A 20186-nucleotide genomic window follows, 5' to 3' on the forward strand; every position below is an offset into this window, starting at 1 on the left:
TAATATGGGAAAGTTTTGTCCTCTTGGATATGTCAATGTTAGCAGGAATAAAATGTAGATGATCTGTCCAGCAGACAATGAAAATTAGAGAAATGCAACTATCATGCACAAAAATGCTCAAGATCTGCAGCATGCAATTCTATGCAGTATTCTGAAATAGCTCTCGGGTTTCATGTTAGAAGAGAACTATACAGGTGCTCCTTGACTTACGATGGGATTACATTCTGATGAACCCATTGTAAGTCAAATGTGAATATGATATGCTAAATAAATACATAAATAACTACTGTCACTGAATATGTAAATAAACAAATAATTAATATAACTAAATTCCAGTATTGGAAAGTAAATAAATGAATGCAAGTTACAGACTTTCTGTCTTCATGCTGGGTAATTAAGTTTCTAAAGTAATTGCTTTTGCACCACCATAAAGTCAAAATATCTTAAGTCAAACCATCTTAAGTCAAAGAGCACCTGTATCAGCATCTGTCAATACATTCTTATTAGAAAAGAGTTTAACTCAAAACAACAATTCAAGAGCAATTTCAAAATACTGGTAGACTGTGTATGGTAAGCCACCATTCTGTCCATTTTGGGGTAGGGGTGGGTGCTTGTTAGTACCTAGTTCCTGTTCCTCAGGGGTTCCTGTGGGGGTGCTGACGGTCTGGTTGTTAAGGGCATGTGCATGGGCCACCTCCTCCAGTGTCACCGGTTGTGTCTTGAAGCGTGCAGAACGGGATCGATGTCGTATGCCCTGAGCACCGTCAAGAGTAGGAGCTGATAATCGCTCCTCCTCCAGTCTCTTTGTCCACAGGGCTACACGGGCACCCACACTATTACTGCTGCCAGTCTTGTTTATGCTGTTGTGACTGCTACTAGAATCTCCTGGTGTGCCACTCTTCCATGGCACTGGTTAGTGGAGCACAGGAGTTCAAATCGGGCCAGGGATAGGTCAAGGGACATGGGGTTAGGCAAGTTAACCTCAACATTGGTTAGGTAGAGACAAGGCTTTTCAGCAACACGATTCATTCAAACATGACAATGGCTATTTTTGGTTGACTATATGAACCACATTGATGGGAAAGCCATTCTCTAAAAGTTAAGGACAAATAGTGTTTCCTGTATATACGTATATATAAATATAATTTTTGATCCATACTATGATTGCCTGATCTGTTTAGTGTTATTTTCTATATCTGTAAAATTATGTGTGAATGTGTTCATACCAAACCAATGGAACATGCAATGTGTATTTTTGATTAATTAAATCTTTCAGTAATAACTTTCCATACATGTTTGGTAACTAAAACTAAAGAATTTTGAAATGGAAGCTATTTATCACAGTACAAACATAAATACATTATTTTAAATTGTGAATATCACTCAATAAAACACAAGATAAATAGGATTGAGTGTCTTGGAGCAAATGCTGCTATCAGTATTAAGAGTTTCACTTTGTCAGTAACTTGTGACATTATGGCTGGTGTTAGAGGCCACAGCATAGCACAGTGGCTAGTGCTTGCTTGGCACCCTATGATGATGCATGCACATGCAGTCAAATCTCAAGCTTTTCACTGATCATCTGTGATCATGGCAACTAAAGCATGAGGGCTGGTGTGAAAGAGTGACACATCCTCTATACACGCACGATTCTTGCACATAAACAAAATGTGTATTATCAACTGCAACAGAGATGTCACCTTTCTTACCAACACATCAGGCTACAAGTGCTTTTTCCCAAGTACTCACGTGAGCCTCTACGTGGAGGAGCAGAGTCGGAGTCGTGAGAGGCCGAGGCAGAATCTGAGGCATCGGCCAACAATGCAGCTTGGCTCACCTCATCATCTGTTACAGGTTGTGTTGCATGCCTGACAGAAACAATAATAATAGGAAAACATTCTATGAATTTAGCAGGAAAAGACAAAATGTTTATTGGAAACATTTCAACCATGGGACCCTGTCATTCCAAATGTATACATAAAATTAAGAAACCATAAGATTGTATAGTCAGGGAAGTCACCTGACTATATAAGGCACTGTTTGTAAGTCTGCTGTATTGCAACAACAAATAGTGAAACAAGTGCAGGAAATTATAGCATATTACTGAGACCCTGGTCCATATGATAATCAGGCAAGCTTTGCCCCACCACCACGAGAAACTGCACTCACATGACATGCCACAATACGTACCTCGCTTCTCTGGTGCCTTCCCTCACTATATCAGCTCATGTCTTCTTATCCTCTCATATACCTTTATCTTTGTCAAGTTCTGAGAGTTTTTCTACTCCCAGAGCCTAGCCATAGGCGAGGCTAGTCTGGTGCTTGCCTTGTCAACCAGGCAACCCTTGTGTACATTCAGAATGGCCAAGATCCCAGGACCAAAATGCACCTTAGTGATTAAATTTTGTGTCGGTATCGCATGCCTTTATATTGATTCTATGAAATTACATGTATATTACTATTAGCAAAAATGCAGTATAGAAAATAGCTTGTGTATCCATAAAAATTGTTAATGGATTAACAAATACATAAATGAAAATAATTTCTTATGCCTCATAGTCGTTTGATTCATTTTGGCAATACCTAACATACTCAAATCAATACAGTTCTTTAATGATGCATTTGATATCAAAATATCAAGAATACCTTGCGATTTCTGGCTGAGCACTGATACATGCGATTAAACTTTACACTTGTATAAGCTTTTACAGAGTATTGCATTCATGTACATATATTACATCATGTGCAATAGCTGATGACCTGCATGTGCAAGCTTCTGTGTTAGTGTTATAACAGTCATAGAAGCTCAGAACAACTTACAATACGGTATTGCATATTTTGTATCAAGCATGTTATACTGCAGTGTGCTGAAATAAATGCTTTTACTAAAAGAAGTAAAGAAATTGCATTTTTTTGTAACCTAAGAAGTGCCAATTGGAGAAATACAGCATTAGAAGATACTACTTTTATTTATCTACAATTATTATACACAAAAAGATGTAAATTTCCTTACATTTCAAAGAAGTTCGCTATCTGCTCAAATCTAGGAAAATGACACAGAATCTTATTACTTCCGGAGTAAAAAATTTACACCTGCTGACTATGATTCATTAAGAAATTACTACATAAATATTGTCACATGCAACCATAGAAATTTTTGGACAGAAAAATTTATTAGTCTACTAAGAAAACAATACTTAGAATATTTTTAACATAATATATTTATTACCCTCGATATACTGCACTACATGTGAAAATACACACCTGGTTCCTCGGTCCCTTCTGCTGGTAAAACGTGCGCTACGACTGGGAACAACGGGAGTGCTATCAGATGTGATCTTCTCACGCTCCAACTGAAACAATTTCATACAATTTTAGATCCAATATGTACACATTTCACACCTGTAGATAAAGGATCAACTGACTGAAAGTTGTCCATCGAGCCACTACTACTATAGGGATAGCCAAACCCTTCCCAATGATGGTTCCTAAGTCTTGGAGAAAAATAATATAAAATACCGAGATTATGGAAAAAAAAAGACAGAACTGCATTAAGCTGCAATCCTTTATAGACAATGTTTCCCCCAGATGAAATAAGGAAATATTTCAGTCTGTTTTGGACCATAATCAAGGAACAAGTAACTTTGTAGTTGTCTAAGATGGGCTAAAATATCATATTTTCATCTCCAACTTGTGGTTTAGTTGTTAATATATTTCACTCATATGTACTTGCTTAGGATAGTCTTTTATTAACCAATGCATGCAACTGGCAACTGCTTTGCTAGCCAGCCTAGAATACAGTATTCTTTTACTAATGCTTTGGGGGTTTCTGGCTTTAGAAATGTCTGGTGAAATTCTGTCACCAGTCTTTATTAAAGGAAAATGTCCACAGAGAACAAGGCCCTAAATACTATATATTAATAAGAAGACAGAAGTTTACACATTAATATAAGGAAATAAATGAATTACGAGGCCTTAAAACAGGGAGAGGCCTACTAGGAAAAAACTACCCATGTGCATGTTTTTTTTTGTTTTTATTTTTTTCAACAAGTCGGCCGTCTCCCACCGAGGCAGGGTGACCCAAAAAAGAAAGAAAATCCCCAAAAAGAAAATACTTTCATCATCATTCAACACTTTCACCACACTCACACATTATCACTGTTTTTGCAGAGGTGCTCAGAATACAACAGTTTAGAAGCATATACGTATAAAGATACACAACATATCCCTCCAAACTGCCAATATCCCAAACCCCTCCTTTAAAGTGCAGGCATTGTACTTCCCATTTCCAGGACTCAAGTCCGACTATATGAAAATAACCGGTTTCCCTGAATCCCTTCACTAAATATTACCCTGCTCACACTCCAACAGATCGTCAGGTCCCAAGTACCATTCGTCTCCATTCACTCCTATCTAACACGCTCATGCACGCTTGCTGGAAGTCCAGGCCCCTTGCCCACAAAACCTCCTTTACCCCCTCTCTCCAACCCTTTCGAGGACGACCCCTACCCCGCCTTCCTTCCCCTATAGATTTATATGCTTTCCATGTCATTCTACTTTGATCCATTCTCTCTAAATGACCAAACCACCTCAACAACCCCTCTTCTGCCCTCTGACTAATACTTTTATTAACTCCACACCTTTTCCTAATTTCCACACTCCGAATTTTCTGCATAATATTTACACCACACATTGCCCTTAAACAGAACATCTCCACTGCCTCCAACCGTCTCCTCGCTGCTGCATTTACCACCCAAGCTTCACACCCATATAAGTGTGTTGGTACTACTATACTTTCATACATTCCCTTCTTTGCCATAGATAACATTTTTTGACTCCACATATGCCTCAACGCACCACTCACCTTTTTTCCCTCATCAATTCTATGATTAACCTCATCCTTCATAAATCCATCCGCTGACACGTCAACTCCCAAGTATCTGAAAACATTCACTTCTTCCATACTCCTCCTCCCCAATTTGATATCCAATTTTTCTTTATCTAAATCATTTGATACCCTCATCACCTTACTCTTTTCTATGTTCACTTTCAACTTTCTACCTTTACACACATTCCCAAACTCATCCACTAACCTTCGCAATTTTTCTTTAGAATCTCCCATAAGCACAATATCATCAGCAAAAAGTAACTGTGTCAATTCCCATTTTGAATTTGATTCCCCAAAATTTAATCCCACCCCTCTCCCAAACACCCTAGCATTTACTTCCTTTACAACCCCATCTAAAAATATATTAAACAACCATGGTGACATTACACATCCCTGTCTAAGACCTACTTTTACCGGGAAGTATTCTCCCTCTCTTCTACACACCCTAACCTGAGCCTCACTATCCTCATAAAAACTCTTTACAGCATTTAATAACTTACCACCTAAAAGAACAGATTTATCACAAAAAATATAGAACAATACAATGCATACAATATATACTGTTCATAACATATTTTCTGAATAGTGAGCTACAAGTGAATTAAAATGGAGAAAGTGAAACAAAAGATAAGTGGAATACTATATAGTACTGCATATTTTGACCTACAACCATTGAAACTGCCTCAGTTGCAGAATGAAATATTCGTTAGTTCTTTTATTTGTGTTTCATTTTCTCCAAGTGATGACAAGCTGTGATGACAAGGTCCCACTTCTTTCAGCTGTAAGTATAAGCTGCCAGCCATTGTCTCACTATAATTTTGAAGCAAAGTATTGCATTTTTTGTTTTCCTCAGAATATGCCTGCCAAAATTGCAGTGCACCTGGTATGCTCATGTGCCTTACATGCTGGAAAATACTGTATTTTTAAAGAGAAATACGTGTGAACTGTAATGATAGACTGAAGACATACCAAAAGACTGATGTTCTTACTTGTGCGAAGAAGGCAGCTTTCTGTGATACTGATGAAGGAGTGTCTGGGGTGGTGTCACAGCCAGAAGACATAGCACTGTTGTAAGCTTCAACTACTGGACGGTCCAAAAAAGCTTCGTTAACAGCTTCTACACTGTTACTAGGGGAAGAATCAGCTACCAGGCCAAAGGCACTGTTTCTTCGAGTTTCCCTGAAAAAGGTGAAGAGAAAATATTTTGCCTATTACATAGACAGTATATTTTTTATTATGTCGTTGTTACTACATTACATTTTTAAACAGACTGACTGTCTCCTACCGAGGTAGGGTGAACAGAAAAAGAAACTTTTCTTCTTTTAACCTTTAGTAATACAGGCTCTCCTCACTTAACAATGGAGTTCCATTCCTGAAACCTCATCATTAAACGAATTCGTCGCTAAGTGAGGAGCATACTATAATGATAGTGAGTTTGTGTCAATCATCTTTGATATTGTTTTCATGTCACCTTTTCACCATTTATAACATTTCTGGCACATTTTTAAATGTTTATACAGTAGTGTACTGTATATTGAAATAAACAGGATAGAGGAAATCAACTCTAATATGCATTATTTAGGTATGAATACTGGCCAGAGAGCCCGCTGTAAGTCCAAGGAGTCAGTAAAAGAGTATGTCGCTAAGTGAGAAGAGGCTGTACAGTAGTCCACCCGTATCTGCAGGGAATACGTTCCAAGACCAACAATGGTTAGTAGCGAACCCTACATATAAGTAGTTTTTCATTTACATACACACCTATGATAAAGTTTAATTGATAAGTTACGCACAGTAAGTGGAGAATTATCACTTTTTCACTGATGGGAAGCACTTCACAACTTATTATTCTTTGAAGAACTGTCACCATCACTACTTTTGTGCTTTGGTGTAATTATTAAGAAAAATTAAGTCTTATTTTCAGGCCGTGGTAAACCGTGGATAATTGAAAATGTAGAAACCGAATCCGCAGATATGGGGGTTCTACTGTATATACAGAAAACGAGGTTACTAGCACAGCTTACGGAGGAAGGATTCTTCTTTACTTCCCTCATGGAGAACTCTATATAGACCCTATCCAATTTTGGTTTCTGTGCAATAAGTTGAAAAAGCTTTTTCTGACCAGCTTCAAACTTTCAAGATTAGTGCAGCTTAATGCCCTGGTATGTTAGTGGCTTTCTTTGTATCAAACAAATTATAAAATGAAATCACACATTGTAACCTTTGCAAAGAAATAAATTTTTGTATTCTGTATTTGTATTTCAAATTTTCAAAGCTGGCATTTCTTACTGGAAGATGTTAACTGGTTCTGGGATGTGCAGCTGACTATTTATTATTTTTATTTATTGAAGAAATTGGGATATTAGTTTCCTAACTTGTGAATGCTTTGTCTGATTGCCTTCAAATTTTCAATGCTGATAAATGACATCAGAAACTTAAAGAGTATGTAGGAAAGAGGGAGATTATTTCCCCAGTAAAATTAGGCCCTAGACAAGGATGTGTGATGTCACCATGGTTGTTCAATATAATTATAGATGGGGTAGTAAGAGAAGTGAATGTTTGGGTGTTGGCAAGAGGTGTGGGGTTAAAAGATAAAGAATGTAACACAAAGTGGGAGTTGTCACAGTTGCTCTTTGCTGATGACACTGCTTTTGGGAGATTCTGAAGAGAAGCTGCAGAGGTTGGTAGACGAGTTTGGTAGGGTGTGTAAAAGAAGAAAACTGAAAGTGAATATAGGAAAGAGTAAGGTGATGAGGATGACAAAAAAATTAGGTAATGAAAGATTGGATATCAGGTTGGAGGGAGAGAGTATGGAGGTGAATATATTCAGATATTTAGAATTGGATATGTCAGCAGATGGGTCTATGAAAGATGAGGTGAATCATAGAACTGACGAGAGGAAAAAGGTGAGTGGTGCATTGAGGAGTCTGTGGAGACAAAGAACTTTGTCCATGGAAGCAAAGAGGAGAATGTATGAGAGTATAGTTATACCAGCACTCTTATATGGGTGTGAAGCATGGGTAGAGAATGTTGCAACATTCACCACCCATGCCTCACACAACAACTCCACTGCTTGAGGCAGTAGAGATGTCATGTCTGAGGGCAATGTGTGATGTGAATGCAATGCAGAGAATTCATAGTTTGTAAATGAGAAGGTGTGGGATTACCAAAACTATTATCAAGAGGGCTGAGGAGGGGTTGAGGTGCTTCAGACACGTAGAGAGGATGGAACAAAATAAGAATGACTTCGAGAGTGTATAAATCTGTAGTGAAGGCGGGGTAGAGGTCATCCTAGGAAAGGTTGGAGGGAGGGGGTAAAGAAAGTTTTCTGTGCGAGGGGCTTGGACTTCCAGCAAGCATGCGTGAGCATGTTAGATAGGAGCGAATGTAGACAAATTGTTTTTAGGACTCGACATGCTGTTGGAGTGTGAGAAGGGTAATACATGTACTTATGAAGGGATTCTGGGAAACCGGCATGCCAGACATGAGCCCTGGAGATGGGAAGTAGAGTGCCTACACTCTGAATGAGGGGTGTTAATGTTGCAGTTTTATAACTGTAGTGTAAGTGTGCCTCTGGCAAGACAGTGACGGAGTGAATGATAGTGAACGTTTTTCTTTTTCGGGCCACCCTACCTTTGTGAGAAACGGCCGATGTGTAAATAAAAAAAAATTAGAAACTTACACCACACTCAACACTATTTCTTTTTGTACTAATATTGGTAGAATTACTGACAACATGTTAGGGACATAATTGCAACTAATGCGACATTTTATTGTGGCAACGTTTCACTCTTCGGGAGCTTTGTTAAGCTGTTACAGCTTGACAAGGCTCCTGGAGAGTGAAAGGTTACCACAATAAAATGTTGCAATTGTTGCACACATGTCCTTATACCTATTTCTTTTGCATGCAATGAGGTGAAGAAAGTTGGGTTCATGGAATATAAAGATATCTTTCTTGGACTGTGATGTAACCAAGACACATCTAGTTATCAGATTCACATACAGCACTACACACATAAGAGTCAGTCCGTGAGGCTCATAAAAGAAAATAAATGCATACTCTTTTAACTGTTAATTGCTAAAATTATGCAAAGTGTTGGAAGTGCAATCCTCATCCCACTAATCACTAAACAAACAAAGGTGTTAGCCAAGTACACGAGTGCATGTGTGTGGGTGTGAGCTAGGCCCGATTATGTTGATAATGGTATAAAACATCTACAAGTTGATGATTAAGACATATGCACAACAGTTTATTTTACCGCTGCCTCTGTATTTGACTGAAGAGGCCTATTGTGTAGGAGAAATGTTTCAACAATGAAGATAACCAATGATGCACATTGGGTATCCTGTAGGCCTGCATTGTAGGCCTGTTGCAGTGCTTCTTCTTTTTTATGTTTTTAATTATGCTTGCCAGGAAATTGATTTCCAGCCTACCTAATGAATCATTAGTGCAACCACCTGACGATAGCAATATTAATGTAATTCTATGAAGTGCAGAATGCTCTATCTTCCTTCCACTAACTGCTAAATAAGCACTATCTATACCCAGATGGACCTGGTCCTTTCAACTCTCCCTGACAAAAGCTGTTTGTGTAACCACCTAACAATATTGAGCGGCACAGTTAAGCTGCTATTACCCGCTTTTGTGCTGTCAGAAATTATAAAAATTTGATTCTGGTAAATAAGACCTGAGCTTTATTTCCATACAGTTAATAAACACTTGAGTAGTACCGTGCTTTACAAATAAATAAAACAATTCTTTAATGCAGAACTCTGAAGCAGAATTTTTAATTGTGCCATGTAAACACTACCATATATAGGCAGGCTCTGTTCCACAGCATTTCACTAATGCAGCAGTTTTCAATCATATCCATTCTTCATTTATTCAAGACTTCCTACAGTAAATACATTCACAACTCACTATAAGCTAAGGACAAAAATATTTTAAGGTAAGTAATGTGTGTACTGTATTTGCATTTTTAAAATCTAGCTCTATTGCTCACTTAATATATGATAGTGTAAACTATATGCTTTTAGAGTGAAAAAAAAGGCTATGATTCACCAACAGTAATTTTCACTCTACAGCAGTAGCCTGAAACCTAACCTGCTGAATAAGCGGGTCCCTCCTGTATAGTGTATTTGGATTTATGTTATGGTATATTTATATAAGCATTAGAATGGGAAATATTATATGAACAATACTGTGCAAAATTTAAGGATTAAATATGACACTGGGATAAATTCTTTAAAAACTAAAATATTATGCTAGAAATCAATGAAAAGCAGCTAAAAACTTCAAGCAAACTCTTCTTATCTGAAGGTAAATAAATCATATATACTACCAGATAGCATACACTTGAGTTCCTGCAACTAGGAGCAAATATTAACTATGATCTTACCTCTCCTTGTCACTGGGTGTTGGAGGGCGTTCAAGGAAGGACGGCATAACCTTGGGTCTGGCACCAGGGCTTCGAGTAGGAGTGGGGGAGCGTTGTGGGGGAAGAGGTTCCTGTCTGGCTGCTTCCATACCAGCAACCCTTTCTGCTACACTCAGTGGTCGCTCACCTGATCTCACGGCAGATTCATCTCTTCTAATCAGTGCCCCAAGGCATGGACTGACAGGTCGATTTGATATATCACTATCAATGTCATTATCGTCAGGCCCTAGTGATCTTCGAGAACGCAGGATGGCTCCTAGTTCACTATCCATCTGATCAAAACGTCCTGGTGACTGTGCCCCACGTTTCTTCAGAATTCCATGGGAAGGAGTGGCAGATGGTGCTGGAGGAGAGCGTCCCCTTATACGTATCACAGCTTCAGGGGCAGAGTCACTTCTCACTCTAACACTAGGCACTTCACTATCCATATCCTCACCATCAGACACATGGAGTCTGAGTCTCACACCATCAGTTGTCTCCCGCCTTTTGAGAATTGGGCGTAATTCCCCTTCTCCTTCACTATCATATCTTGGTGACCATTTAAGAATAGGATTTGGTGATATGACACCATCAGCACGGTCGAGGTCTTCTCTACTGCGTCCACCCTTTAAGATTGACCGAGGTCTATCATCCAACTCATCATCAGTGGATGACTTCTTCTTTAGTATAGGTCTTGGTTCAAAATGATCAAGCTCTTCTGTGCTGCTCTTTTTCTTTAGTATAGGCCTTGGCTCACCCTCTACCATATCTATACTTGATGTGCGCGAGCTGGTTTTACGTTTTAATATACTATGTGGCTCTGGTGTTGTAGGGCGCTCAGTGGTAACATCTTCACGTGAAGATCGTCGCTTTAATATAGACTGAGGATCAGGTGAGTTAGTGCGTGAAGACTCTCCATCTAGAGAACAGCGTCTTGAACTGCGTCTGCTGCTAAGGTGCTCAGGGCTTCTTATCTGGGAGGAGTCAGGAGAACCCAGGTCTTCATCTTCATATCCATCCTGCTGAAGATCACAAATTACTTCAGGAGGAGAATTTCCATTGTCATTTACAAAGGCACCATGATCCGGGGGCCCTGAAGGCACAGCGGAGGCAGCAGTAACTTTATCCTGTACTGCTACTTGGCTAACATCATGTTTAGTATCTCTGTTCATTTCTTTTTCCATAGCCAACCGCTTACTTTCTTTACCACGTCCTTCAGAGCCCCCGACCCAGTTTTTCTGACCCGTGTCAGACACAATACCTTTCATGGCAACTGGAGCCTGCAACGTGTCACTACGGGCATCACCTGCACCAGTGTCTCGAGGGCGTACACCACCGCTAGACTCTTTTCGGCTAGCATTCACAGTAAGATATTCCTCACATTCATGAACTACACTGTCAGCACTGTCCTCCGGCGGGCTAGTCTCCGGAAGTGGTGGTGGACTGTCATTAGCAAGACGGTCTACCCTCTCAAACGTCTCTCTTGCTCGAGCTGTAAGGGCTTCTAGACGGCTACTCATCAACTCCGAGTTGACTGTAGCACCTGAAGAGAACATTGTTGGAGATGAGTTTGCACCTGAGGTCTCTAAATCTGAGCCTCCTGATGTTAGTGCATCGCCCTGTTTACCAGAGTAACTCGACTCAACCTTCAGATTCATGTCTGATTTTGAAAGTCTGTTCTCCTTCTTGGGTCGTTGTTGAAGTTCTCGGAAGATGTTCTCGGCTTTTGTGTCGTCTCGCTTCTCTCGACGAGCTGCCATAAAACAAGTGCCAGTATCTGAGAGCTTTCTCAGGGAAGATCGAATAACTGCAGGCCTCAGTCCTTCAGGAGCAAGTGGTGGTTTCTCAAGTACCACAGAAGATGGCCTGGAGTTTGGTGGAGTATTGACAACGCCTGGTGAGGCTAATCCAGTTGTGTCTTTCGGACGCAGTACGTCCGGAATCTCTGGTTTCCGCAGAGGTGCAAGTTTTGGTGGCACCTTGCGCACGTGTCCTTCCTCAGTTTCAGACCGTTCTCCAAGTACACTATTCACACGTCGAGTTTCACCATTATGAGTGCTTTTGGAGCGTGAGTCTAATGTGGAGGGCGCCGAGTGTGTTGTGTCCTGGGTTAGAGCAGGCTGGATGGGCTGGAAAGTGTGGACAGGGACAGTGGGCTGTGGGGACGGGTGGCAAAGTGTGGGCGGCGGCGAGGGCTGTGTGGGCGGATGAGTTGGTGGGCTGGCTGGAGGTGTTGTGAGGCAGGACACCACATGACGTACCACCTCTGGTGTCTTCAGAGGCTCAGCTCCCGACACTGAGACACTGCCGCTCACAGGTGATGCTGGACCACGACGACGCCGGCGCCTCGGAGTCTCTTCTGAAATGCAAAAGGAGATTTGTATTATCAGTATAACCAATTTTTTTTATAAAATATGTACACAAAATATGTTAAAAACAGACTCAAAATTGTTTACTGTGTAGGATACAGGAAAATATATATAATACACATGCCTGGAGTTTTTTACCTGGAGAGGGTTTCAGGGGTCAATGCCCCCACAGCCCGGTCTGAGATCATTCTTCACCATTATATAACTAATGCTAAAATTTTTTCATTCACAGTCCCACATTAACTACATTTTAACACAACAATTACAGTACTTTCTATTGCCTAAATTGTAAATGCCCCAAGGCACAATCCTGGTGTCTTATCTGTTTCTTATCTCCATAGCGAGTCTAGCAAAACAGTAGTCTCAGCTTTGTATCATGCTTTGCAGGTACCAAAATAAGTAGAAAAATTACAAATAGATATCAACAAAATTTTTCCAAACAGCAAGTAAAAATACAGTAACATAATGTTCAATAGTGACGAATTTCAGTTGCTCACACATAGGAAGAATGAAAAACTCAAAATGATCACAGAATACATAACATAGTCAGACTATTTCAAAAGGTATAGGAAACAAGTAAAAGAATAATACACAAATGAAAAAAAAAACTAATTTTATTTCTAAAAAGTGGGGTAGAGTATACACGTATTAAACAATTTAGGGGACTGACATATATAATTGCTCTACAGAAAGGCCCTTGTTGCACAGAGCATTTCAGGCAAACTTAAAACTAAATTAAGATTATAAATACAGTGGACCCCCAACTTATGATCAGCTCCCAACTCAAACAATTATGTAAGTGTATTTTTGTAAGTGCTTTTGTAAGTGTATTTTTGGGGGTCTGAAACAGACTAATCTAATTTACAATATTTCTTATGGGAACAAATTCGTTTGGTAACAGCACCCGAACAGACTTCTGGAATGAATTAATATCGTAAGTCGGGGGTCCACTGTATATGAGAATAAGAATCCATAGTTTTTAAACTATTGGGGGTATTTAGTAATTCAATAAAAAAAGTATAATTAGGACATGTCACTTGGGAAACACAAAGCAAAATCCAGAAAAATGACAAGGTGGCAAATGAGAAATTTCAATAGTAAGAGAGTATAAACATGTTATCAGGGTTTTGTATACATATGAAAGTTAAAAAAGGCTATGTTTAAAAGATTGTGCAAAAGAAGTGACCTATCCTCTGGAATTTTTTTAGCATTGCACTGCAAGAGAGCAAACTGGCAAACAAATGGAAAATGTCACACTTTGTGCCAATACTGAGAAAATGTGGCAAGTTAGACCCTTTAAATTATAAGTGAAATTCATGACAAGTGTTAAAACATTAGAAAAAGTTATTAAAAAGTGGATAAAACACTTGTAGAAAAAAGTCTGACTAGTAAAAATGCAGCTCTTGGTGTGGAAATTCCAGTACACATCAAATAAATTTAAACTATGCTATAATGTTAAAAAAAATGGATGGGCACATTGCATTTATCTAGATTTTATGATGGATTTTGATAATTCTTCATAAGAGACTAATGTGGAAACTTTAAAACATTAATGAAATAAAATGCAAATTATCAAACTCGAGAGGAAAATGTAAACAGTGATAAGAGGGAAAAAAATGCCCATTAGGGGAAATGTTAGCAGTGGGGAGCCACAAGGATCAGCAATATATTTGCAACTATAATGTTTTTAATTCATAACGATTTACCACCATCAGCGCGTATCTCATTTTCCAGCATATAAGGCACACGAGCATGTAAGACAATGTTTCTAAGCAGTTGTAACATAACATTAGTAAACAAATGCTAAAGCAAAACAAAACCAACCCTTGACCCTGACCTTGAGCATGTAAGACACAGGTTGATTTTCTAAGACTTTTGTGGGGGAAAAAAAGCGTGCCTTATATGCTGGGAAAATATGGTATGTACATACAAGGTCTCAGACCATTACCTGTTGCTCATGAGCATAATACTACAGGAGGGCCCCACTTTACAGTGTTTTGCTAATGTGGCAGATTTCAATTATACTCATTCTTCACTTATTCAGACATCTTACAATAATATATTCACCATTCACTATAAGCTAAGCACGAAAATATTTTAAGGCAAGTAATTTGTGTACTGCATATGCATTTTTTCATGCCTAGTTCTATTTTCACTTAATATATGATAGACTAAACATGTTATCAGGGTTTTATGTGCATGTGAAAGTGAATAATGCCTATATGTATTTCACTTTACAGCAATTTGTTTTACAGCTGTAGCCCAGAACCTAACCTGCTGTATAAGCGAGGCTCTTCTGTATATGAAATGAGAATCTTGCCATATCATGCAAAAAAAAAAAAAATTGTGTAAGGAGTACTGGGGACCAAACCGGCAACCTTGCAATCACACATTCTGAGTTATACCAACTCAACCACATAGCATGCATGGTTAGTCCCAACTGTTGTAACTGGTGTCAAAATACACAAATAAACCGTACGTAAGAGATAGAAAAGATTACGATGATGTTTTGGTCCGACTTGCACCAATGACAGTCACACAGACTTTGTGCACCATTTCAGTCATGGTATTGTGTCTTTGTTCTTTGTGGTGTCATGAGTTTATATCAAATAAACTTTTGTCATCACATGGGCCTAGTACATTTTTGTAGCATCAGATGAGCTAACTTATTTTACAGAGCCCACAAGAGTTGATGGAGGACAATGTTTGATGCAACCGCTGCTACTACTACTGCAACCGCTACTACAACTGCTACTACAATTGTTACTACTACTACAACTGTTACTACAACTACTGTTACTACAACTACTACTACTACAACTACTACTACTACAACAACTGCTACTACAACAACTACTTGGTGAACAGATTACCATTATGAAGCATTCACAAAATACACTGTACCATCTGATAATGAACATAAAAGGTTACATTACTTGCAGAATTTAGGTGTTTAGGTTAGGTAAAAATATTTTACACCGCAGAGATCTTGGCAAGGTTAAGCTAGGTTACGATTTACAGATAAATGGTTCAGCGAACTGATAGGGTGATGAATTAAGACACTTGTGCGTGTTAACACTTGGGTATCTTTATTGTGGAAATGTTCTGCCAGCCTGTGGCTTCCTCAGTCCACTACAGAGAATAATGGTTGAAGATCAGAAGTAGTTTGAGGTAATCAGTCCCTCAGCCTTGAATCAATGTGATCAGTCCATCAATCTGAAAACTGAGACACTGCATAATCATGGGATCTTGATACAAGGAATTCTTCAACACTTGTCCAGCCTTTGGATGAAGACCTACTTACACTAGTGGATGGTACCACTGTGACCCCGCCTCCTCCTGCTTCACCTCACCTGACTACAGTATATAAGTCACTTTTCCGGCCATATGCTGTACTTTCTACAAGAGTGATGGACTGAACACATTGATTCCAGGATGAGGGACTGATTACCTCAAACTCCTCCTCTCCTTACACCTTTTTACTTTGTATTGGACTGATGAAGCCACTTTGTGGCAAAACATTTCTTCAATAAAGATTCTTATATATTGCATAAGTGTCTCAATCTTCAACTTGTCGGTTTTCAAAACCATTTATGACGGTCCATCAATAGTCACCCATTCTTCTCTGTATTGGAGAGGAAGAAACTGGCTGGCGAAACATTTCCACAATATACCAAAGTGTTGGACAAGTGTTTAGGTTTTGATAGTTTATTTGGAAGAAAAAAATGTGGGACCAGTACACAACTGTTCATCAACAGGATTTGGATCATTAATAAATCATAATTTCAATTCTGAAATATTAATCCAGTTTATCATGTACTAGTCACACCTCTGCCCTTTCTAACATCTCCCAAAATAATCTGTATGAGAAATGCTTGCTTATTCCGTACTGAACATTAGGCTGTATCGTAAAATGTAAACTATTGCCCGCGTAGAAGTCGTAAACTAAAGCCAAAAATCAAAATACAAAATCATTTTCACACACACACACACACACACACACACACACACACACACACACACACACACACACACACACACACACACACACACGTTATAATTATCCTAGCAGCAGTGGGATACATTAGCCTTAACAAGTATTACAAAGAATTTCAACGTGTTTCAGGTAACCAGCGTGTGGAAAATTTTTTGATTTTCCGAAACTATAGTGCCTAATAGGTGTTTAATGTGTCTATATGGGTCAAAAATGTATTTGAAAATAAGAGTAGAACCAAGAGTTCCCTTTGCACATGCGCGGATGTGCGGGGGGAGTGGCGGGTTTGTTTTGAAGGTGGAGAGGAAGCGGAAAAGGCATGGTACCACGAAATTGGCATTCACGGCGGCCTAAGGATTAATATAGGCCTCATTTCGTAATAGGAAGTGTCGTGACTGTTCCTAATGGAGAGTGAGGGAACGTGATTTACGGGACCACGATAATAGAGTGGTAAAAGGTGATTACGGGTAGGACCGGGGGTGACTGACGCGTCGTCCTGGACTGAGCCCCGGGAAAATTACCCTTGGTTTAATCATCACTCATCGGTCTCAGATCTTAATGGAGTGATCTCTAATGTGTATAATAATTTGAGTCATTAAATCGTCTTGTGAATTGTAATGTAATTAAGGATAATAACGCTAAGTTAAGAGAATATGTGAAGTGAAATAAGTCGTTTGCTCCGAGTGAACACGCTAGACCTCGTTGTTAACGAGACGAGGAAAGGGAAACTCCTTGAGTCACGACGTCTAAAGCAGGACAAACCAGCGGATACCTCGTCCTGCTGGAATGAGAATCGTGTCGGTGTAGCAGGACACCGAAAATGAGATGGTGAATCAAGAAATGAGGAATATCAATCACCCACAGTTAAGTAACCCTTCTAGTTATAGCAACCTTAGACTGGCCAGTAGTGGTATGTTATAATTAGATAGGTTACGAGTGATCCAGCTACATCAAGTGACCACCAGAGAACATCTGGTAAGTAGTGGGATTATGTACAAATGTTTTCCTTGACGGATGTATCCAGGTGTATCCTACCCCCCTCCCCTTCATTCAGCTAAACTAATATAATCTATACAGTCCACAATTAATTAGTAGCACCGTACTTGTGGGTGCTACCCAATCCATACTGGTCTCGGATAGATATGGATAAGATTGTGAGGTCGAGGGGACCACTTGGTGCGACCAGGGGTGGTTAAGTTTTCTCACATGTCTACACGGGGTGACTACGGTAAACAATATGATTGTCTCCCAATGAGATTACTGGTATGTATATAATGTTGAGGTACATACAGGTAAGCACCCTAGAAAATTTTCCATACAGCGTATTCAGTGTTGAATTTGATTGTTCCTCGTTGTTTGAAATGCATGTTTATATTTTTGACTTGGGATATAACAATGACAGATAGCACCTTTTGTGGGAAGAGGGAGGCAATGTGAAGGAGGTATATTAAATGAGGTACACAGGGAAGGTACAATAAAGGCACGGTGGGGAGAGGTACAGTGAGGATACAGTGAGGGAGGTACAGTGAGGATACAGTGAGGGAGGTACAGTGAAGACAATTCAATGAAGTTACAGTGATAAAAATACAATGGAGGAGGTACAGTGAGGGCTGTGGAAAATTTTGGATTCCCTTAATTTAGCACATGTAAATTTGAATAATACAATAATTGTGTAATCAAATGTGATGCTGATTTGACCCTTTCAGGAAATTTTGAGTGAGGGGGGTGTAGAACAGCTGCTGAGTGAGGCAGACGGGGAGATGCCATAATGAATTTAATGTGTGAACACTGGACTGAATTGTGCAAAGTAATCAGGCATCCTTGAAGGTCAGTTGGTGAATATCAGCTGTATATTGCTGACACGTTCCTGCTGAAGAATTGGGATCAATAATGTGGAAAGCGCTTACATTATGACAACAAGAATGGAAAAACAGGGGACTCCAATCCTTCCCAGCAACACAACTTAGCTAAGTGATGCTTACCCATAATGTACAGTAGTTTTTGTGGTGGCCATTGTAAATTCTAGCTCTAGTGGTAGTGTTAGGGTGCATTTCCAAAAAATAATAATTGTTATCCAGTAATTAAATGGTAAGTGGTAATATGAATTTCCTTTCTAATAACACTATTATAATTTATGTGCCATAATTACATTGTGTGCCCAGCAAACTTAATCATATACAGTCCACACAACTTTAATTTACCAGAGTAGCTGGTATTAATATTGGAATTATTAATTTAATGTCAGGTCTAGCTTTTTGCGAGTGGTAGGGAGTGGGCATCGAGGGAGTGACAGTATGGTGACCTACTGTGACTAAGTCCCACATATCTCACCCAAATTACTTGAATGTATATGATTAAGTTTGCTGGGCACACAATGTAATTATGGCACATAAATTATAATAGTGTTATTAGAAAGGAAATTCATATTACCACTTACCATTTAATTACTGGATAACAATTATTATTTTTTGGAAATGCACCCTAACACTACCACTAGAGCTAGAATTTACAATGGCCACCACAAAAACTACTGTACATTATGGGTAAGCATCACTTAGCTAAGTTGTGTTGCTGGGAAGGATTGGAGTCCCCTGTAAACCTCATGCAGGTAATTGCTCACATAATAATTCAGAAGGGCAGTACAGTAAGGAAAGTGTGTCCAGTTAGGTCAGTGTAGGAGGTACAGTAAGTGTCTTACACAAGGTACAGTGTAGGAGGTACAATCAGGGAAGTGTTTTACGCGAGGTATGTGTAGGAGGTACAGTAAGGAATCAAGGAGGCGTTGTGTCTACGCCCATAACCCACACCTGGTGTGGTCACGCCCACGCCCACGCCACCATTGTCAAGGTCCTGCAGCCTAAAGGGAATGTGTCAAGAGATAGTCAGTCAATAACACTTCCTGTCTGGCTGCTGGTACAGCCAACCCTCCCTCCTGGTACAGCCCTCCCTCCCTCCCTCCTGGTACAGGCAACCATCCCTCCCTCCCTCCGGATACAGACAACCCTCCCTCCCTCCCTCCCTCCGGATATAGGCAACCCTCCCTCCCTCCGGATACAGGCAACCCTCCCTCCCTCCCTCCTGGTACAGGCAACCCTCCCTCCCTCCTGGTACAGGCAACCCTCCCTCCCTCCCTCCCTCCCTCCTGGTACAGGCAACCCTCCCTCCCTCCCTCCTGGTACAGGCAACCCTCCCACCCTCCGGACACAGACAACTTCCCCTCCCTCCCTCCCTCCCTCCGGATACAGACAACTTTCCCTCCCTCCCTCCTGGTACAGGCAACCCTCCCTCCCTCCCTCCTGGTACAGGCAACCCTCCCACCCTCCCTTCGGATACAGACAACCCTCCCTCCCTCCCTCCCTCGTGGTACACGCAACCCTCCCTCCCTCCTGGTACAGGCAACCCTCCCTCCCTCGTGGTACAGGTAACCTTCCCTCCCTCCCTCCCTCCCTCCTGGTACAGGCAACCCTCCCTTCCTCCCTCCTGGTACAGGCAACCCTCCCTCCTTCCCTCCTGGTACAGGC

At 40.1% G+C, this 20186-nt stretch overlaps 1 protein-coding gene across 1 annotated transcript in view; it reads right to left on the reverse strand.

Annotated features, from left to right (window-relative positions):
* LOC128695569 (uncharacterized) overlaps positions 1-20186 on the reverse strand; it is an 854631-nt gene that overhangs the window by 256943 nt on the left and 577502 nt on the right. Inside the window, exons 10-15 of the mRNA XM_070093194.1 lie at positions 10285-12661; positions 5878-6067; positions 3265-3353; positions 3014-3043; positions 1750-1868; positions 622-909 (exon numbers count right to left, since the gene is read on the reverse strand). Coding sequence (XP_069949295.1) covers positions 622-909; positions 1750-1868; positions 3014-3043; positions 3265-3353; positions 5878-6067; positions 10285-12661 — 3093 coding nt within the window. The remainder of the gene's footprint in view (positions 1-621; positions 910-1749; positions 1869-3013; positions 3044-3264; positions 3354-5877; positions 6068-10284; positions 12662-20186) is intronic.

Source organism: Cherax quadricarinatus, chromosome 42 (genome assembly GCF_038502225.1).
Source record: "Cherax quadricarinatus isolate ZL_2023a chromosome 42, ASM3850222v1, whole genome shotgun sequence".
NCBI lineage: Eukaryota > Metazoa > Arthropoda > Malacostraca > Decapoda > Parastacidae > Cherax > Cherax quadricarinatus.